This window comes from Oryzias latipes, chromosome 7 (assembly GCF_002234675.1).
Source record: "Oryzias latipes chromosome 7, ASM223467v1".
Taxonomy (NCBI): domain Eukaryota; kingdom Metazoa; phylum Chordata; class Actinopteri; order Beloniformes; family Adrianichthyidae; genus Oryzias; species Oryzias latipes.
The window spans coordinates 26499844-26521816 of record NC_019865.2 but is presented as its reverse complement, the minus strand read 5'-3'; the positions used below and the strand labels follow the sequence as shown (position 1 = coordinate 26521816).

General features: G+C 38.8%; 3 protein-coding genes across 14 annotated transcripts in view; 1 reads left to right on the top strand and 2 right to left on the bottom strand.

Moving 5' to 3' along the window:
* LOC111947624 overlaps positions 1-6516 on the bottom strand; it is a 36340-nt gene extending 29824 nt beyond the window's left edge. The window contains exons 1-3 of the mRNA XM_023956250.1: positions 6456-6516; positions 5934-6254; positions 5522-5671 (exon numbers count right to left, since the gene is read on the bottom strand). Coding sequence (XP_023812018.1) covers positions 5522-5671; positions 5934-6254; positions 6456-6516 — 532 coding nt within the window. The remainder of the gene's footprint in view (positions 1-5521; positions 5672-5933; positions 6255-6455) is intronic.
* On the bottom strand, positions 6276-20004 carry LOC105358041. Of its 3 annotated transcripts, none has more exons than XM_023956959.1 (5): positions 19858-20004; positions 19339-19656; positions 18106-18255; positions 17296-17385; positions 6276-6596 (listed from the first exon to the last, which is right to left on the bottom strand). In XM_023956959.1, exons 1-5 carry the CDS (start codon positions 19916-19918, stop codon positions 6553-6555), a joined length of 663 nt encoding a protein of 220 aa, XP_023812727.1. In that variant the 5' UTR covers positions 19919-20004; the 3' UTR covers positions 6276-6552. The 3 variants fall into 3 exon arrangements, with proteins under 3 accessions (XP_023812727.1, XP_020556205.1, XP_023812728.1); XM_020700546.2 differs by lacking the exon at positions 6276-6596 and adding an exon at positions 16230-17152 and having other exon boundaries at positions 19858-20003; XM_023956960.1 differs by lacking the exon at positions 6276-6596 and having other exon boundaries at positions 17246-17385.
* Positions 10169-21973, top strand: part of LOC110013731 — a 29505-nt gene continuing 17700 nt past the window's right edge. For 6 of the 10 annotated variants that reach the window (XM_023956966.1, XM_023956968.1, XM_023956965.1 and 3 more), the window contains exons 1-4: positions 10942-11436; positions 11523-11666; positions 18575-18654; positions 19959-20026. In XM_023956966.1, coding sequence (XP_023812734.1) covers positions 11257-11436; positions 11523-11666; positions 18575-18654; positions 19959-20026 — 472 coding nt within the window. In that variant the 5' untranslated portion in view covers positions 10942-11256. Of the gene's footprint in view, positions 10281-10941; positions 11437-11522; positions 11667-18574; positions 18655-19403; positions 19524-19958; positions 20027-21973 lie in introns of those variants that run through there. The other 4 variants (XR_002873549.1, XR_002873548.1, XR_002873547.1 and 1 more) reach the window with 2 other exon arrangements.

Sequence of the window (21973 nt, the reverse complement as noted above, 5' to 3'; positions counted from 1 at the left end):
ACACACCTGAACCAGGTAATCAGCCACGAATAGGGCAAGATTATTGGCTGGACACACCTGAACTAGGTAATCAGCCATGAGTAGGGCAAGACTATCTGGAAATCATGCAGACACACCGGCCCTCGAGGCCTGGAATTGCCCACCCCTGGTTTACATGAACAACGATATGTATAACCCACCTATCTCGATCGGAAAGAAATTTTGATCCGAACGAGTCTCTCACCGGGGCACAACGATGCGAACGGTGTGTTTACATGACGCATTTTCTTTCCGATTGCTGGAAATACGAAAGACGACTCGTCTTGCTTGGGGTGAAGTCCTCCCGCCGTGTTCACAATCCATTCGGCTCTCACCGACAGATATACTGGAAAGCTATGAAAGCTTATAGTACTATTGTACTTTGACAAATTCGCACACGGGTACACAACAATGTTGTGATGTCTTTGTCACGCGTTGAAACACCAAACGCCTGTCTTTTACCCCAAAGTCGCTCCTATTTACTCAAAACTAGCAACTCAACAAAACTCCCCACAACAATAACACGACCAACAGGAAGTTGTCGGCCTTACACTCGAAACACGGAAGTTAACCGGAAGTTCTATCGTGCACGTAGGCTATTGCCCATATTACCTGTGCCTAAAACCGCCACTACCGCGCTCCCCCAAGCGATGCCAGTAATAATAAGACATCCTTGTACCTTCAGTTTGACTGCTGGGTCAAATTGACTCGAACAGTATCTATGTGATATAAACATGCAGGGGGTGGTTGCATATATGTGAGATGAACCATTTTCATAACACACGTTGATTACGCTAATTAAGGCAAGCAGAATAAGTTTCATGCTGAAAAAAATCCTTTTAACTATTTTTTCTAGACGTTTAAACTTTAAAACGGGTCAATTTGACCCGTAACATAACAGGAGGGTTAATGGAGGAAGAAAGGATTCAAGTGGACAGCTGCAGGGAAACCCCCACGCCGTCGGCGACAGCTTCATCGGGCTGCAGAGATCCTGCAAACCACCCATCAATAAATAAAAGATGAATAAATCGTAAATTGAAGAAATGAGCTTACAAACATTTGGAACTTTATCAATAAACATTCAGATCACCTGTTCAACTAAGTATAGTCGGTCTGCTGCTGCCCCGTATGCTCACATCCACTTTGAATCTGGAAAATTAAGAGTTGTTTTTTTTTTCGTACACTTGCTTAGGGAAAAGGATTAGGGCCATGGAGAAAAAAAAAGGGCATAGAAAATTCTGACTTTTTCTCAGAACTCTAAAACTCTGTTGCACCGAATACTGTAGTTTGAAACTGAATTATTTTTCGCCGGCAGGGGAAAAAAAGTCCTCATTTACGTTGTGCTGAGGTTAATGCTATTGCTGTGGTTATGTCATTGTGTTGCGGGTAATTTCGTTGTGCTTCGGGTAATGCCGTTGCATTTTTTCTTTTGTATGTAGTGTGAGCCCTGTCAGCTACCGTAATCTGGAACTCTGAAAAGCAATGATTTTTTTAACAGATTAAACAGTGGTAAAAGAGATTGAGTTTGTGGAGTTTTTGGAGACCTTAATGTTTAGCTCGCTGCTAAGGCTAAATCTACGGTGGCCCTGAAGTGCAAAGCATTCAACAAATCACTCGATACAAAAAAAATTTAAGATCACAACAATTTAAAAAAAATGTTAGAAAGCTGCATTACATTTTAGAAAACAAAACAAAATTTCAGAAACCAAATTTAAAAAACAAAAATGAAAAAAATTTATTAACTTATTAACACTGACACATTTGTAAGGCACCTATAATATCAGTAAATGCATCATTAGCATCTTGAAAACATCCTAATAATAATGCTTGTAAATGTGTTAACTAAGTAATTTAAAAAACCTTATTAGACTTATTGTACTAATAAATGTCTTACTAACACCCTATAAATTCATTTATAATGCTTGTTAATGTGTTAACAAAGCTTGTTAAGGAATCTTAATATAAAGTGTTACCAAAATAAAAAACATTTCAGAACACAGAATTAATTTCCAGAAAAGAAAACGAAATCTTAAAAAATGAAAAACATTTCCAAACCGGAAGAGGCAGGTACTATGGGACAACGCTGATTGGATGATGATGTTTGTCAATCATTTGAACTGAAAAGTATTTTAAATGAAGCGATGCCGGATTTTATCGTCCAAACAACAATCTACAATGATAATTCACGTATTTCCCATTTATATATCAAATAAAAATTGCAGCAAACTGTTAATCAACTTTTAAATTCTTTTTTTAACATTTCGCCTAACACACGATCACACGGAAGTAGTTTGTGAGCGCTTTTACTATGAACGCTGTGCGCTAATGTCTACGGCTGCGAGGTTCACACTGTCAATCATCTTCAGGTAAGAATCAATTCTGTGATCTTTTCTTTTGTCAGTCACATTTCTCTAAGGATGTTGATTTTAGGATGTTAATTAAAGTCCTACTTTGAAAAGATTATTTTTTTTTATCTCGCGCATGCGCAAAAGGAACCCGATGGAGACGAACCGTCTTCACATGATAGCCGTTCCCGTTTTCGGTGACAACATGAGAGAAAAAGCTCCGAGCCAGCCTGGTTCTGTGATTTATACAGTAAACAGTTGTGGATTTTCCTTTATGGGCTTCTTCATGCAGTCAATCAAATGTTACGTTTACATTCAGCATTTACTCAGCGTACCTGTCAGTCACATTTATTAGAGGAAAAAATGCATCTGGGAAAAGTCTGTTTGTGCTTAACAACTTTCTCAAATAGAGTCATGTCAGGAAAGGTTTGTCCACATTGCTGCTCAGCATCACATCCAGAGGAAGATGCACAGGTAAGGGACGCCAGTTCCTGCTCGTACATGCTTGCAGCTTCCTCTGCACTGGACTCCGGCTCCATTGAAATCCCTGACAGAAATAAATGAATAAATTAAAAATAAATCCCCGACAGAAAAACATCAGCTGCCGTTCATCTTTCATTCAGGAAAAAGTTGAGTTCATCAAAATGAGGAGAAAATGGATTAAACCAGAAATTCATTAGGGAGGGGTCAAAACACCAAACTCAGAATAAAATACATTATTTCAGTCTTATAAAAATACATTCGAAAACAATTATGTATTCCTCCTCTGCCTGAAAGACTAAAATGTTTTTTAAAGATTTTTTTTACTCTACAGACTTTGCCACTGTTAGTTACACACCTGGACGTGTCTGATGATGTGCACATCCAGTCATTTACTGTCATGTTTCTGTGCACTGACACACTCTAAAGTCACAGATCTTAATAGTGTGAATAAGAAGCATTCATAAATGTTATTCTGAGACACAAACTGCTGCAGTTTACCTGACAGCTTTGCTGATTTATGCGGCTGGTACACCTGTCTGAGAATCCTGCCCACGTGACCCCCCCTCTCCAGCTGATGAGGTAACCTGTCATTAACGTATGACTGAAGGATCTTGGATCTGTCTGTAAACACCCACCTAGAAATCACGTTTAACGCAACATTTATTAGATCAAACAAATGTGCCTCCATACCTTATCTGTGGATGGCGGGACTGCATTTCCTGATGTGCGCCGTCTTTAACACCCGTTTCTTCGCAGCTGCTGCTTTAGACAGAATCCTCTCACGACATTTTGAAACATTTGTAAACCTGGTTGGTGTTGATATTTCTGCGTGCGTTCTGCCATCACATCCGCTAAATATTCAAATATTAACGTTTAAGTTAACGTTTTATCGTCCTTCCCTTTCTTTGTTTACCTGCAGAACGGACGTCATCCACACAAACTACTTCCGGGTGACCGTTCTGCTTCAGACGAAATATTCAAAAAATAATTTAAACCTTCATTATCTGTTTGCTGCATTTTTGATTTAATATGTAAATGGGAAATACGTGGATTATTATAGTACATTGTTGTTTGGACGATAAAATCCGTCGTCGCTTCATTTAAAATACTTTTCAGTTCAAATGATTGACAAACATCATCATCCAATCAGCGTTGTCCCATAGTACCTGCCTCTTCCGGTTTGGAAATGTTTTTCATTTTTGAAGATTTCGTTTTGTTTTCTGGAAATTCATTCTGTGTTCTGAAATGTTTTTCATTTTTTAATATTTCATTTTTTTCTGAAATGTTTTTCATTTTTTAATATTTCATTTTGTTTTTCTGAAATGTTTTCATTTTTTTGTATTTCATTTTTTTTCCTGGAAATTATTTTTTTTTCTGAAATGTTTTCATTTTGTAATATTTCTTTTTTTTTCTGGAAATTAATTTTGTTTTCTGAAATCTTTTTTTCTTTTTTTTCTTTTTTCTTTTTTATGTTTTGGTTTCTGAAATTTTGTTTTGTTTTCTAAAATGTAATACTGCTTTTTAAATTGTTGCTGTGATCTTAAAAATGTTTTTGTATCGAGTGATTTGTTGAATGGTTTGCACTTCAGGGCCACCGTAGGTTTGTGACCAGCAGAAGCTGCAGCTAAAAGTTTATTTATAAAACACTTTTGAAAAATGTTGATAAAAGAACTGTACAGGTAAAGATGCAAAATCAACAACAAAACATTTAAAAATAGAGAAAAACCAAATCAATAACAAAATAGTGACACTTAAAATCAATGCTGTCAAATTAAGACACATCAAACTGTTGAAAAAAGTCATTTAAAGGGCCTATATCATGTAAAATCAATTTGTTTAGCTTTTTAGTGTATTATAATGTTCATTCCTCACTATAGACAACCCCAAAGTGGTATTTTGATCAATTCATGAATTTCTGAGTACAGTGTTTACCCGCTAATTCGAGTTAAAATATTTGCGGTTTCACATGTTTGCAGATTATTTATTTATTTATGTGATGCTTTCAGTTCATTACAGAAACTCAGACAGCTCAAGACGCCTTTATGAGACTTTTGCGTCTGGTAAAGTCAATTGCTCTGAATAAAAAAACTCTTTATGTTGAGCAATATTCCAATGTTCTTTAATGAATGTTTTACAAAGCATCAGAAATGTTTCAGAAGGGTTTTTGGTGAGTAAGGATCAGTGACGGACATTCTTCAGCCGTGGGGGGATGTGGGGGGGGTTCTACTTATTCTGGATTATTCACAGACGTCTCTGGTCTCTAACCCCCGTGAATATGGGGGGAATACTGTATTTGGATCTAATTTACTCTGAAAGGCTTAAGAAAATCATGGGATAGGCCCTTAACAAGTGTTTTAAGCAGGTTCCAAGCAGCAGCCTCAGAAGCTCCAGATCTGAATATTTTTGAATCAAAGAAATCACAGAAGTTAAGAAAATCCATGTTTCAGACACTAACAATAAAATAATTGAAGAAATCATCCTGCCTTGAAGGCATCCATCTCTGTTGCTGCTACAGTCAAAGCGTCATCTATTTTAGTAAGTTTATGTTTTAAATTATTTTATGTTTGACTGATGTTTAAGAAAGATGAAAATAATCATTTAACAGGTTGTTTCTTCTAAATTGAACAAAAACCACCTTTGTTCTCTCTGTTCTGTAGTATTTATTCCAGACATACCTCCTTTAGAGAGATGATCTGTTGCAGCTGATGGTTTGGATGTAGACAGAACTGATTCTGTGGTTGTTGTGGATTCAGCTGCAGATGTTGATGCAGAAGATGGTTTGGATGTTGGTTTAAGTGTTTTACTTGTTGATCTGACATCATTTTCTGAAAGACGAGAAAGCAGAAGTTTTATGAAACAAATGTCATCTGATGTATGTGAGAAAATCTATAGAAAAAATGTTTTTTTTCAGAAAAAAATATTTTTCACACAGCATCTGTTTATATTTGTCAATAATTTCATGTTTAGATGCATAAACTAGAAAAGATCGAACAATAGAAGTCTTCATAATGTCTGCATATCAGTTGTTGTATGTTTCAGTCTCATATTCACAAACTTAAAGCTTCAAATATTAAAATCAAAACTTACTCTTTATTAAGTTCAGTCCAACCTGAAAATCTGTTTCCTGTTTTCCTGATATGCTGAACTGTCTGCAGTTGTAACTTCCAGCATCTTCATCTGTGATCTTCTTTATCACCAGAGAACATTTCTCTGTAAGACTCAGTCTATCTGATTTAGATCCAACATCTTTGTGAATCTTCCCGAGTTCAAACAGGGTAAATGTTTGTCCTGAATTACTGTACAGCCAGGTGATTCTGGAACATCCATCACTGAAATCATTTGCATTTTCACATTTCAAAGTGACTTCATCTCCAACTCTGACAGTCTTCTGTCTGAATGTTTGAGCGTCTACAGTTTAGAGAAAGAGAGAAACACAAACATGTTGTGTTGATCCTTTTCATGAACATCTTAGACATTTAACATGCATGTTTAAAGAATACACTGAAGTCAATGTGGTTAGCAGCCTGCTGTCATTAGCATTAAGAACACAACAAGTCATGTTCCATGCTTTCAGAAAGGTCATGTTTGAATCTCTGTCATGTTTCTTACCTGTAAATGTGAGCATCCATGTCAGAAACAGAGGGAAGTGAAGTGATGTGAAGTCAAACATTGTTCTCTCCTCTGCTCTTCTCTGTCTCTTCTTCTCTCAGTGTTTTCTGTCAGAGGCTGAAGTCAACAACAACCCACACTCTGGACACAAATACATCAATTTCCTGTGGTTAGTATTTCCTCCATCAAGTCACTTCAGGTTTTTTTCTTTCTTCCTCGTATTTGTTCAGAGCTTTAAACAACAAGCTTCTAAATCTACATTTTCAACAAACATAAATGAGACTGAAGTAAATTCTGAATCTAAGTACATTTGTGTCTCTGAAAAAGTAGAAATGTGGTTTTGTGTAAATGAGGTTTCAGCAGCATCACATGATCGTGTGATCTAGACTTGGACTGTTTTATCTTCCAGCATTCATAGCTAACTGTGGGAGATCCGGTCACAAGGTCTTTTGGTCCTTTTTTGAAAGAAGCATTATGATTTCAAGCTTTTTACATATCAAGGACTTTATTGCAAAGACTTTTGGTTTTTGTAAATTTCACACATTTGTAGATCGATTTTGTATTTGTTGATGTGAAGTAAAAAATACTTTAAATTCTATAAATAACTTTGGGTTTGTTAACAGAAACCCTTTTTATTTATTTATTTTTTTTGGACATGAAGTAGATTATTACTTAGTTATGTTACTTAGTTAAGTAGTTATTTTGCCCCACTTGGAGGGGAAAGCATTAAATGAAGGAAACACTCATGGCAAGTGGAGCTGAGGCCCTCTGGCAGGAGCTGGAGCACCAGGGCCTGGAGTTGGCAGCTATGAACTGAGTCTGCCCAGCGGAAATTTTCTGCTCTAAAGTGAATTCAAACCTACTCAGAAACAACTGGACAGACTCGGCTGTCAGCACTGACTTAATGAAATAGAAAAAGACTTCTTGAGGGAACTGAAGCCTGATAATCTACATGACAAGGTAATCAAACTGTTTAACAATGGATTTTGTCTTCAAATCCCATTTTTTGATGAGTGAAATAAATAACATTTTTCAAATGTATGTGGTAATTTTCAATCTTTTGTGCTGGCTGTCGTTACATAATGAGATTTGTTTCTAATTTGATAATACAGTTTTTTTAGAGGCATAGAAATCACGTGGTTGATAACGTATGAAACGCCATATGCATTGTTGGGTCAAACCACGGTTCAGATGTCACTTGTGTTTGAACAGTTGGGCACGCTGTTCCCTGTATATAATACAAATGAATCCCGAACCTTTCCCGACAAGTTCTATTGCTTCCCCTGTATTGGAATCTGCAGACTGAGCAGAGGTTCTTCCAACGACAGCTACAAAAATAACACAAGTTGTTGTTAAATAAAATATTATCTCAAAGTCCAAATGAATTTAGTACTTAGCATTTTTCTCAACAGTTATCGCACTGACAGTAGGTTTTATCCTGCACTCTTCTTAAAGATGGCACCGTTCTACTTTGAGACGGTTCCAAAGCGAGCAACTCTGGTGGTAGAGGAGTCTTCACTGGAGCAGATGAAACTGGTGAAAAAAGACAGTCAGAAACAGACAGGACGCTGCAGCAGAGGAAAGCTGACAAATGATCCTCAACACTCACCTGCATGTGTAGCAGCAGGACAGCTGGACCTCTCAGGCTGGTCTGGATTCAGATAAACAGAAATTTCCCTCTCAACAGTTCCAAAACTTGTAGGCACTTCATCTACTATTTCCAAATCCAATAGCTTCTCAATCTCTATCAACGACCTATACGTACTTCCCTCCTCTCAGGTAAAGAGTCTGGGTCTCATCCTCAACAGCTCACTTTCTAGCTCACTATCTCATATTAATAACATCACCCGTTCTGCTTACTTTCATCTCCTCAATGTGTCCCATCTCCGCCCTTCTCTCACTCCTCATACAACTGCTGTACTTGCTCATAGTCTTGTCACTTCTTGAATCGATTACTGTTATTCCCTCCAGTTTGGTTTGCCCAATAAATCTCTCAAGAAACTGCAGCTTTTCTAAAATTCTGCAGCCTGCATCATAACCAGGACCCTATTATCCCACCACATCACATCAATTTTCCAAAACTTAAACTGGCTTGGCCTTAAAACAAAGAATTAGTTTCAAGATTCTCCTCATAACCTTCAAAGCACTCCATAACCTGGCTACACTCTACATTTCTGATCTTCTTCACTATTCCATTCCCTCCTGGTCTCTCCACTCCTCTTCCTCTCTCCAACTACATGTCCCACCTGCCCGTCTTGCCACCATGGGGGGCAGAGCTTTCAGTCGCTTTCCCCCCAGCTATGGAATTCTCTTCCTCCAGATCTATGCAATACTGATGCGCTGCCACTGTTCAAATCCAAACTCAAGACTCATCTCTTCAAAGAATCATACAGTTAATCCATTCAGTCAACACAATTTCACTTGTCTGTTTTTCTATCCTGTTTTTATGTCTTTATGTTTATTCATGTTTTACTCTGCTAATTTCTTATTGATGTTTTCTTCTGTTTTTCTTATTTTTAACCTTGTACAGCGACCTTGGGTGACCTGAAAGGCACTTGAAATAAAATGTATTATTTTTATTATTATTACTAATGCCCAAATTATTTACAGTTCTTTGTTAGTAATTGTGCAAAACCCCTTAAAACCATGTAAGAAAACTTGCTCAGTAGAACAGGCGTGGTATGTAAATCAATAAATGAATAATTAGTTTCATTTTTTTATCTTTTGATTGACCAGGAAAGGTACCATTTTGATGTAATAATCCATGTGTAGCCACTTTATTCTGACGTGTTGGATGTTGGTTTAAGTGTTTTTCTAGTTGATCTGACATCATTTTCTGAAAGAGGAGAAAGCAGATGGTTGATTAAGCAAATGTCATCTGATGTATGTGAGAACATCTATATAAATGTGTCATTTTCTATTGGAAACATGAAAACTGTTTCTCATACAGCTTCTGTTTATATTTGTCAAACTATAAAACATCTAACGTTCAAACATCTAAATATTGTCATATAGGGAGGGCTGGGGAGCATAAAGGACCCCAAAATGCAGATACGGGAGGCACACGGTTTCAGAGCAAGGGATTTAATTAACAAGAGGCGCTGCAGAGCAGGGTAAAACAAAACAAAAGTCACTGTGGGCAAAACTTGAAAACATGGCAGGAGACAGACATGGACTAGACAGCCAGGGAAGAGACGTTAGTGACGTTAATAGACCAGCACAAGAGGAAGGCAGAGACAAGATTTAAATACAAACAGGAATGACAAGACACAGGTGAACATGATAAAACTCAAGAACATCACAAGACAGGAAACCTTTCAAAATAAAACAGGAAACAGAACTCAAACATGACAGAGACCAAAACGGAAAGCAAAAACCAATACAAAAGAAACTCAAACAAATATTTGGATTTTTTTTATTCTAGAAAAAAATTCAACAAACAATAGAATCAACAAACAATAGAAGTCTTCATTCATTCGTTCTTTTGTTCATCTTCTTCCATTTTATCCCTTTCCCTTTGAAAAGAAAAACCTCTTTATGTTGAGCAATATTCCAATGTTCTTTAATGAATGTTTTACAAAGCATCAGAAATGTTTCAGAAGGGTTTTTGGTGAGTAAGGATCATTCTTCAGCCGTGGGGATGGGGGGGTTCTACATTTCCATTCCCGCCCGATCTCTCCGCTCCACTTCCTCTCTCCAATTCCATGTCCCACCTGCCAGTCTTGCCACCATGGGGGGCACAGCTTTCAGTCGCTCCGCCCCCCAGCTATGGAATTCTCTTCCTCCAGATTTACGCAATACCGAGGTCGTAGCATAACTTGACAGGTAAAAACAGAAATTCTTTACCAGAATCCTTGGTGACTAACTCACCTCACGACCTGTCGTCTAGCGAGGGGCTTGGGGAGTGTAAAACGCTGTGGGCAAGCAGAAACCAAATGACCTTTTGTTCCACAGTAGAAAACATGCTCCGGCTTCGCGTCTTTTGCGACGCTCCTCTTCGGACAGTCTTGAGTGGCAGATCTGCATGGGTTCATCCGGAGATTTAGTGGGAACGGGAATCTAGGTATGCATGCTCTGACTGACGGTTGGAGTGTGGAGTGGCTTAGCTGTGGGACTTGGGGGTGTATGGCTTCATTTTTTTTTACACTCTCGTAGTCTGATGTCCGACCTGAGCGCCGCAGAAACTAGCTCCTCGAACAAGCGAGCTTCAGGTTGTTGACAGAGATGGTCTTTTATCTGCTCGTTCAGCGATTGGTAAAAAATACCTTTCAGAGCTAAATCGGGCCAGCCAGCTTCGACCGCTACGATGCGAAAATTGACGAGATGGTCGCAAACGGGTCGGTTCCGCTGTTTGAGAGCGAGTAGCCGCCGGGTCGCCTCTTCCTGTTTTCGAGGTTGGTCAAATATAAGGCAGAACTCGCTGAGGAAACGTTCATAAATAAGGTGAGTAGGATTGACAAAGAGAAAGGCTTGAGCCCACTGGAGAGCTTTATTTCTTAGAGAATTAACTATGAGAGTTATCTTACTGTGGTCCGTTAGATAGTATCTGGGGGCTTGTTGACATATCAGCAGGTACTGCAGTAAAAATCCTCTGCAGGCTTTCACGTCCCCGAAGAATGGTTCCGGTTGTAGTCGGATGTTTTCAGGAGCGGCGCACGGACAGGTAGCGGAAGCAGCGGTGTTGCCGGAAGATGTTAGGCCTGGAGCGGAATTAGCATGGAGTTCAGTTAGTTTTGTGATGGTTTGTGTGGTGCCTTTTACACATGAAATCAAATCCTCTTGAACGGTCGTGATCCGAGTGATGGCACTGGAGAGGAGTTCCAGAAAAATCCCTTGCTGGGAGACTGTCTGCCGAAGGTCTTCCGGGTCAGCTGGGTCGGGATTATGGCCAGTCCGCTCTGTCATAGCTAACCCAGACGCTGGAACCCGGAAGAAACAGAGAGGAGGACGAGCGTGCCAGGTAAATGGATTTAATGGACAGGTAAGTAAGAGAGCGTGAGCAGGATTTATGGTGTCCACAACACGAGGGGCAGACTACGGTGGCGTCAATGGTGGATTCCTCCGCAGGTCTTGGGAGGCGTCGTCGTCTTCGGTGGAGATCCGGGGAACAGGAGGAATGGCAGAGGCTCGAGGTGTGTCCAGAGTAGGCAGAATGAGGGTTCCGGGCTGAGGCTGATTCAGGCGACCACTTGTGGCTATGGATTCCTGGGGGTGAGTAGAGAGAGATATTAGGTGCAGGCTTGGCATAGCGAGAGAACAAAGAACTAGACTTGGAGACCAAATATGCACCATCAGGGGTAATGGACTGGCGAAGAATGATGATCCTGGAGCTCCTTATGAAGGCAGGTGAGGCAATGAGGTAAGTGGTTGCAGCTGGGATGAATCAGGAGCCAAGTGGAGAGGAGAGGGGAAGAAGTCTGACAGAGGCACCATATCAGTATTATTGTTATTATTATTACTAATGACCAAATAATTTACAGTTCTTTGTTAGTAATTGTGCAAAACACTCAAAACCATGTAAAAAAACTTGCTCAATATAACAGGTGTGATATGAAAAGCAATGAATGAATAATTAGCTTAATTTTTTTATCTTTTGATTGACCAGGAAAGGTACCATTATGATGTAATAATCCATGTGTAGCCACTTTATTCTGACGTGTTAAGACGTGTACTTTTTTGTAATTCTGCTTCTTTAGGACTGGCTTCTTTCAATCATTTTCATACCAAACCCATGCAAATAAAATAATTCTGTATTTACCCCTGACAACAAACAATGAATACCTTAAGAATCACAAAAGCAATCACACAAAACACCTGCATTAGTACAGAACGTGGCCAACCAGCAAACAGAAGAAAGGAAAAGGTGATCCTGGCGGTGGCAGCAGCAGCAGCTAGACCTTTACTCAGTGAACCGGAAAGAAAAAAAAACGTAAACATATGAATATGATTCTATTTGAACAGACACATTTAAAAGTGCTTAGAGTAAAGAAAGGACTGATCTAAGACTAACATGTAGTCTTATATCAGTTTTTCAAAGGTGGATGAAGGTGGAAAGATTTCATGTTATCCATGGACACCAGTGAAGATCACAAATCATTGAAGAAAAAAGGTTCAGTGTACTGTCTAGTGGGTCTAGATGACCTAACTCCCCATGTCAAAGTGCCTAGGATGGCACAAAGGTTACGAAATACTGGGAAAGCGGTAAAATGCCACATCGGTAAAATCCCAGACTGGTTAAGTAAACCAGTCTGGGAATTGATAAGGCAGTGGAAGCGTCTCCGGGAGCACGCGTCGGTGCTTTACAGCTGTATTTACAGTTCAGATGGACAGGGAGACGCTAATCAGTTTGTGCTGCCTCAGTCTTTACAGGAATCCATTCTTCACTCACTGCATGATAAGCATGGCCATGAGGGCACCGAACGGACTTTGCAGGTAATTCGGTTGAGTTATTATTGGCCGAACATGTATTCAGATGTGGATAAGTGGGGCAGGAGCTGTGACAGGTGCGTGCTGTCGAAAGCGTTACAGCCAAAAGTAAAGACTTATATGGGGTCAGCCTCTCAACCTCATGAAATTCTGGCAATAGATTTTACTGTGTTGGATCCGGCTACTGATGGCAGGGAGAATGTTTTGGTGATGACAGATGTGTTTTCAAAATATACACAAACGGTCCCTACAAAAGATCAATGAGCTAGCACTGTTGCAGAGGCACTAGTGAAACATTGGTTTCAACTGTTTGGTCCCCCAGCCCTTATTCATTCGGACAGGGGCAGAATTTTCAAAGTAATCTAGTACACCAGCTTTGCAAACTGTATCAGGTTGACAAAAGCCGCAAAACTCCTTACCATCCCTAATGGAATGGTCAATGTGAACGCTTTAACCGCACACTGCATGACCTCTTACGAACATTACCACCTGAGCAGAAACGTAGATGGCCTCGGCACCTTTCTCAAGTTACATTCGCCAACAATACGACTGTCCATCAATCAACTGGTATGACCTCATTTTTCTGATGTTTGGCAGAGACCTGAGGTTACCAGTAGATTTTTTTGGTGAGAATTGAAGCAGAACACAATCTCTCTATGGACGAATGGCTTGAGGTGCACCAGAGCTCTTTAGCTGTGGCCTACGAAGCGGTGCGGCGTAGGATAGAAAACATCAGGGCACAAAGAGACCTGAAAATGCAGGATCAGTGTCTGGCCCCAGATTTTGAGGAGGGTGATTTCGTGTACACTAGGAATCATGGAGCTAGGGGAAGGAATAAAATTCAAGATCTTTGGGACCCACCTCCCTATCATATTCTTTGTCCACCATCTCCATAAGGGGCTGTGTATTCTGTCGCCCCTGCAGGTCAGGATGGCCCCCTGAGATGGGTACACAGGACAGAGTTACGGAGTATCCCTGAGAGGAAGTTGGCTGAGGATGTTTTGGTAAAGGCTCTGGAGCATGCACAGGAGGAAGCTGGTGTTAATAATGGTGTTGAGCTTCAATTGGATGACCCATTGAATGTACATGATGATGAGGTACCACCTCAGATGCAACCTCCTCAAGGTCAGGAGCTCACAGAAGAAACTGACATCTCTCTAGTTTGTGAGCCCAGGAGGTCAACCCGAAAAACAGCAGGCCAACATTCCAACCCACAAAAATTGCCTATGTAACATAAGGTCTCGGTGGAAACTACATCGTCGTCGACGATGCACTTTGAGGGGGAGAGATGTAATGGGAGGCACCTGAGGGTGTCGTTACACCCATAGTGTTGGAGTACTGTGCCCTGCTGTCCTGTTTGAGTTTTTTTGGTTTTGTGTTTTCAAGGAGCGCACTACTTCTTTTCTATTTTGTTTGTCATTTCTTTGTTAATAGTCACTTCCCCTCATTTTTGATTGGACACTATTTTTAATGTGTGCCATATCTGACCGAGTGATGCATCACAGTTTTCTTTAATGTTCGAATTTTTTTGTTTTTGGTTTTGCATCTATTGTGATTATCTTTTCTGCATGTTTGCTGCGGTCTCATAGGTATGGTATTGCACTGCGAATTATCCTCCTGTGTTGATAAAACTTTGACTTGCTTCACGGCAGTTATCATTTTTCTTGGTGCAACATTTGTCCTGTTAATTTTTTTATTATGCATCAGACTTTAGCTTGTGCTCTTGTGTTTTAACAGCGATCTGATCAAATCTGGCCGCAAGATTGTTGTTGTTTTCTCTTCCTGTACGCTCTTCCTGTAAAATCCTCAATACTAAGAGGATGTGGAAACAGCGCCCCTAAAATCTCACTAGTGGTGAAAAAATATCTTACATCCGTAGTGTTAAGAACTAGAAAAAAGAAAAAAAGTCCAAGTGTCACACTCACACCAATCTGTCACACACCTAGGTGTGCAAAATTTGTTCTCTGCATTTGACCCATCCTTTGGAGGAGCAGTGAGCAGCAGCCTTAAGGGTCTTGCCCAGGGACCCTCACTGGGTGATGTTAATTGCTAGCAATTGATATGGTAATTGCCCCATTACCATTGTTCATTCCCCTCCTGTGTGGCAGCTTTTCACCTTACCAACCAAGCTACCCAGCTGCAACTACCATAGAAAATGAATGGGAAAAGTTAAGAGTTAAGCTTAACCATTTTCGGGCTCCCGCGCGGCTGCATCCAGAGATCCTGTGTTCAAGACCAGTTTTTAACAATTTTTTAAATTTTGCTTTGCATTTATTTCCTTCATGTGATGTGTGTTTTGCTGTGTCAAGCACTTCTCACAGAAAACTTAAAACTAGTGTTTTACGTAGATTTTTTTATCGTCATTACCAACATTGTTTTGTTTTACATGTTTTCATTATCATTTTCACATTGAAGTGTTGCAAGCTTAGTTGAAGCATGGTATACACCCACTCTGCCACCAGATGCAGCTGTTCTGTGTGGTTTCAAAGCCCTGAATGGTTGAATCCTTTTTCTGGCACAATTACATGAACCCCTATAAAAGCTTCATGGGGCTTCTTAGTGCAAAAACCTTTGTTGGTGATTACAGCCTCAAGACGCCTCCTGTATGGAGAAACCAGTGGAATACATTGCTCAGGTGTGATTTTGGCCCATTCATCCACACAAACTGCCTTCAAATCTTCAAGGTTCCGGGCGTCTCTTCTGTGAACCCGGATCTTCAGTTCTTTCCAAAGATTTTCAATTGGATTCAAGTCTGGTGATTGACTGGGCCATTCTAGCAGCTTTCTTTTCTTTTTCTTCAAGCAGTTGAGTGTTACCTTGGCTGTGTGCTTGGGATCGTTGTCTTGCTGAAAGATCCACCCTCTTTTCATCTTCAGCAGCCTGGCAGATGACAGCAGATTCTGATCAAGAATGTCTCCATACTTTTCTCCAGTCATTATTCCTTCAATGATATGAAGTCATGCTGAAAAACAGCCCCACTTTTTGAACTTTTTCAATCTGTAGGGGTTTGGGTGTCAGGAACTGGTGGTGGAGGAACCAAAATGCAGGAGACCCAGCTTGGTGACAGGAAATCAAACGTTTAATAAACTGAAATATTACAAAATGAGGGTGCGAACCAAATAGGTGACAAAGAAAAAGAGCAAGTGAACGGACACTAATGAACTGAAAACCAGACACTTATATACACTGAGGGTGATTAGCTAAATGAGGACCAGCTGTGTATGAACAACATGGATCTGTTGTCACAGACAGGGCAAATCAGAACATGACCAAAACAGCATAAAAACCAAATTAAGGAACATCATCCCCACATTGAAATGAAAACTGAACATATTTTTATACTTTTACCTCTGAGATACTGAAATAATTAAATATTGTACCTGATCTTAAAGACAGCTAAACATCTTTACTTTCAACGCATGCGCATCACCCCGCCACATGCAGAACGTGCTTGTCCTCTCCAAAACAAGCTTCCCACCTTTCCATACCGCATGTGGCCACTAGATGGCAGCGTAAGATGCATAATTTATATCTGTACGGTGAATTGTTAAATCTTATTGCCCAAAACAAGAAAAAAATAACAATTAAACCCATAGTAAAAATAAAATAAAAAACATGCAAAATTGGGGGAGACAGAACAACTCTTATTAAGGCTTTCCTACAATTTCGAAAATAAAATTGAATAAATAGAGCAAGATTGTTTTTCTGGAGGTGTATAAAATATGCTAACATTAATTTTGAGAAACCAATTCTTACTTCTATTTGAAATAACAAAAAAATCAGTGGAAAGCTTCAGGTTAATATAAACAGCATAGAAAAAGTTAACAAAAGATGCAGAAAAGATGATTCTTTAAAGTATTAAGAAGCACTAAAGTGGGAAATGAAGTCATACGGATTGAAGACTTAGAAAAAGAATCCACATTCTTTACTATTTGTTTAAACTATTGTAACTTTCTACAGATTGAGATGATAATTTATCTTGTTTTTAGGTGAGTCCCAGATTTACGACTAAAGACTTATTTCATGTGGAGTTAAAAAAAACCTTAGGCTTTAGTAAATATTTAAAACAATGAGATACAAAAATTTTCCCACTCATTTTGAATAAAGTCTGAAAAAAGACTTTTAAACATTTTCACCTCGGAAATTATTTCTGTCATGATCTAAAGCTGGTGTTCCATTATTTGATGATAAAAGATGAAGATAAAATTAAAAATGTGTTCATCAATGGAGTCAAGGAGAAGCAGGCAGGTCTTCAATTCATCATTCTGCTCCTGTGAGAAACACAGAACTGATCACTCTGACTCTTGGTTCTACTTTATAAGGACAGAATATGAACTCAGCTCATGTTTCATGGAAAAAGTCAGAATCAGTCATAGTCTGTGTCTGTAACAGTTTCATGTGTTTGTGTTGTCACCTTGTGTTCTGGTCCATATGCAGACTGATGCAGTGATGACTGAGAGTGCTGCTAAACCCACAGGAACATAGATGATCCTCCACCAAACACCTTCAAGGAGAATCAAACCATTCAGAACATTTTCTCAATAAAATGGGACATGACTGTGTCAGCTCATGTTTCTGTCTATCCAACATCCCCACTTGAATTAAAGAAAAACTTCTTTAGCTGAGTCTTTCAGCACAGCAACTGACCTGTTTTTGTCTGTTTTATCCCTTTTTTGTTGGTTCCTTTGGGTGAAAATGTCTGCTGAATATTTCATTTAAACTCTTGGCTTCTGCACCTCTAAAGGACTTCAGTTGGGATGGGTGAAGCGCTGCTAACCTCCAGTTTAATTTTTTTTCTGGTGGTGGAAAGAGTTCTTCAAGCAGATGTAAAAACCTCAGGAGGAAGAGCAGCTAAATACTGAGTGATTAGGTGTTGGTTCAATTCTGAACCTTTTCTGTGTTTAAGCATCACATTTATTCTCTGATGGTTTCAGAAGTGTTGAATTTTGCAGATGAGACAAACTCCTCATAAAGTAACTAGTGGTGTCCTGTTAATAAACAAGTAACTATTTCATTATTTCTATGTAAAGAGTCAATTTATCTTTCACTGGAAGTTTGAGAAAAAACAGAGACTTAGTCTTTTGATTGACATGTGAGAGTTGAACCCTCAGCTCTAAAACATTCTCACTGGGTTATTTCTGACAACCTTCATGTTTGTTTGGTGACTTCATCTTCAGACGAGACGATAGAATCATCACGATAGACGATGACATCGACCACATACCTTTTTTAGAGAGATGATCTGTTGCAGCTGATAGTTTGGATGTAGACAGAACTGATTCTGTGGTTGTTGTGGATTCAGCTGCAGATGTTGATGCAGAAGATGGTTTGGATGTTGGTTTAAGTGTTTTTCTAGTTGATCTGACATCATTTTCTGAAAAACGACAAAGCAGAAGTTTGATGAAACAAGTGTCATCTGATATATGTGAGAGAATCTATAAAAATGTGTCATTTTCTATTGGAAACATAACAACTGTTTCTCACACATTATCTGTTTATATTTGTCAAACTATAAAACATCTAACGTTTAAACATCTAAATATTTTTATAATTAGATTGTTTTTATTCTAGAAAAATTCAACAAACAATAGAAGTCTTAATTCATTCATTCATTCATTCATTCATTCATTCATTCATTCGTTCATTCGTTCGTTCATTCGTTCATTCATCTTCTTCCGTTTTATCCCTTTCAGGGTCACAGCGCTGCTGGAGCCTATCCCTACTTGTGGGCGAAGGCAGGGGACACCCTAGACAGGTCACCAGTCTGTCACAGGTAGAAGTCTTCATGTCTGCATATTAGTTACTGTATGTTTCAGGCTCATATTCACAAACTTAAAAATTAAAAACTTACTCTTTATAACGTTTAGTTCAACCAAATTATGATACATCAAAATTTTGGAAAATCCATTTAAAGGGTTTTGAATTTTTAAGTGTCTTATATTGTTCATTCCCAACTATAAAAATCTCAAATGGTATTTTGATCCATTCACACATTTCTGAGTACAGTGTTTACCCGCTTATTCATGTTTCAATATTTGCAGTTTCACTTATTGACATATTTCTTTTCAGTCATGTGATTCTTTCAGTTCATCACAGAAACTCAGACAGCTCAAGACTCTTTTATGAGACTTTTGCAACTGGTAAAGTCAATTGCTCTGAATAAAAAACCTCTTTATGTTGAGCATTATTCCAATGTTCTTTAATGAAAGCAGAAGTTTGATGAAACAAGTGTCATCTGATGTTTGTGAGAAAATCTATAAAAAAATAATTTTCTATTGGAAAAATAATAACTTTCTCACACAGCATCTGTTTATATTTGTCAATAATTTTATATTTAGATGCATAAACTAGAAAATATCGAACAATAGAAGTCTTCATATTTATCTGCATATCAGTTGATGTGTTTCAGTCTCATATTCACAAACTTAAAGCTTGAAATATAAAAATCAAAACTTACTCTTAACGTTCAGTCCAACCTGAAAATCTGTTTCCTGTTTTCCTGATGTGCTTAACTGTCTGCAGGTGTATCTTCCAGCATCTTCATCTGTGATCTTCTTTATCACCAGAGAACATTTCTCTGTAAGACTCAGTCTGTCTGATTTAGATCCAACATCTTTGTGAATCTTCCCGAGTTCAAACAGGGTAAATGTTTGTCCTGAATTACTGTACAGCCAGGTGATTCTGGAACATCCATCACTGAAATCATTTGCATTTTCACATTTCAAAGTGACTTCTTCTCCAACTCTGACAGTCTTCTGTTCAAATGTTTGAGCGTCTACAGTTTAGAGAAAGAGAGAAACACAAACATGTTGTGTTGATCCTTTTGATGAACATCTTAGACATTTAACATGCATGTTTAAAGAATACACTGAAGTCAATGTGGTTAGCAGCCTGCTGTCATTAGCATTAAGAACACAACAAGTCATGTTCCATGCTTTCAGAAAGGTCATGTTTGAATCTCTGTCATGTTTCTTACCTGTAAATGTGAGCATCCATGTCAGAAACAGAGGGAAGTGAAGTGATGTGAAGTCAAACATTGTTCTCTCCTCTGCTCTTCTCTGTCTCTTCTTCTCTCAGTGTTTTCTGTCAGAGGCTGAAGTCAACAACAACCCACAGTCTGGAGAGAAATACATCAATTTCCTGTGGTTAGTATTTCCTCCTTCAAGTCACTTCAGGTTTTTTTTCTTCTTCCTCATATTTGTTCACAGCTTTGAACAACAAGCTTCTAAATCTACATTTTCAACAAAAATAAATGAGATTGAAGTGAATTCTGAAATTAAGTACATTTTTACATTTATGTTTCTTAAAAAGTAGAAATGTGGTTTTGTGTAAATGAGGTTTTAGCAGCATCACATGATCGTGTGATCTAGACTTTGACTGTTTTATCTCCCAGCATTCACAGCTAACAGTGTGAGATCCGGTCTCAAGGTCTTTTGGTCCAACGACCTTTTTGAAAGAAGCATTTTGATGTCAAGCTTTTTAAATGTCAAGGACTTTATTGCAAAGACTTTTTTTTTGTGAATTTCACACATTTGTAGATCGATTTTGTATTTGTTGTGAAGTAAAAAAGACTTTAATTTCTACAAATACCTTTGGGTTTGTTAACAGAAACCCCTTATTTTTTTTTTATTTTTTTTTTGGATATGGAGTAGATTATTACTTAGTTATGTTCTTAGTTAAGTAGTTATTTTGCCCCACTTGGAGGGGAAAGCATTAAATGAAGGAAACACTCATGGCAAGTGGAGCTGAGGCCCTCTGGCAGGAGCTGGAGCACCAGGGCCTGGAGTTAGCAGCTATGAACTGAGTCTGCCCAGCGGAAATTTTCTGCTCTAAAGTGAATTCAAACCTACTCAGAAACAACTGGACAGACTCAGCTCTCAGCACTGACTTAATGAAATAGAAAAAGACTTCTTGAGGGAACTGAAGCCTGATAATCTACATGACAAGGTAATCGAACTGTTTGAGGATGTATTTTGTCTTCAAATCCCATTTTTTGATGAGTGAAATAAATAACATTTTTCAAATTTATGTGGTTATTTTCAATCTTTTGTGCTGGTTGTCGTTACATAATGAGATTTTTGTTTCTAATTTGCTTACACAGTTTTTTTAGAGGCATAGAAATGGTTAAGTGGTTGAGTGATTCAGACACAGGATTACTGAAACCAAGGTGTGTAATGCACAGTCGGCCACTGATTTTCCACAAACTTAATATCAATATTCACTGGATGAGACTCAACTCTATCTGTCTAGTAAACCTGACTCTTCTGTTCCGCACATCTCTCTCTTCCTGTCTGTCTGAAAGCAAAAACTGGTTAAAACAAAAACCTTTTTAAGCTCCATAGTGATGAAACTGAACTACTTCTTATTCCACTCTCTCCAGAGATCCAAGTTTTACTCTTTTCATTGACTCATCTTTAGTCTCCCTCTCCCCACAGGTTGAGAGTTTAGGTGTCATCTTCAAAATGTCAGTAGTGTTTTAATCTCAAATCAATAACATTGTTTAGTCCTTCTATTTCCACTTAAGTAATATTAATTATCTTTGTCCCTCCCTCACTGTCCATTCTGCTTCTATTCTAGTTTACAGTCTGGTCATTTCATGTCTTGATTACTGTAATGCACTACTCTCTAGTCTCTCTCTAAAAACTCTCATTAAACTCCAACTGGTCCAGATCTCAGCTGCCTGCATCATCTCCAGAACCTCGTCCTTAAGTCATATCAACACCAGTCTCTAGCAGCTGCATTGGCTTCCATTAGCCTCTAGAATCAAATTCAAATTCTTCCTTTCCACCTTTAAGGCCCTCCCTCACCTGGCTCCGCCTTATCTCTCCAACCTTCTCCACATCTCCCTCTCGTTCTCTTCATTGACCTTCTTTTCTTCTGTTCTGCTCTCCGTCCCCCGGCTCGGCTTGTTACCACAGAGAGTAGAAGCCTTCTCGTGCTTGGCTCTAAAACTCTGGAATTGTCTCCCTCATGACTTCCTTAACTTTGTCTCTCTGTCATCCTTCAAATCCAAACTCTACACTAATCTGTTATATTTTGGCTTTTTACTGAGTTCACTGTTTATTCTTCTGTCAGTTGTTTTGATTGAACTT

Excerpts from the sequence above, each read along its gene's own strand:
- LOC105358041 (XM_023956959.1), bottom strand. The coding sequence starts at position 19,918 with ATGTTTGACTTCACATCACTTCACTTCCCTCTGTTTCTGACATGGATG. Across the intron at positions 19,657-19,857 it reads ATGGATGCTCACATTTACAG|ACGCTCAAACATTTGAACAG; the intron begins GTAAGAAACATG and ends TCTAAACTGTAG. Across the intron at positions 18,256-19,338 it reads GGTTGGACTGAACGTTAAGA|AAAATGATGTCAGATCAACT; the intron begins GTAAGTTTTGAT and ends GTCGTTTTTCAG.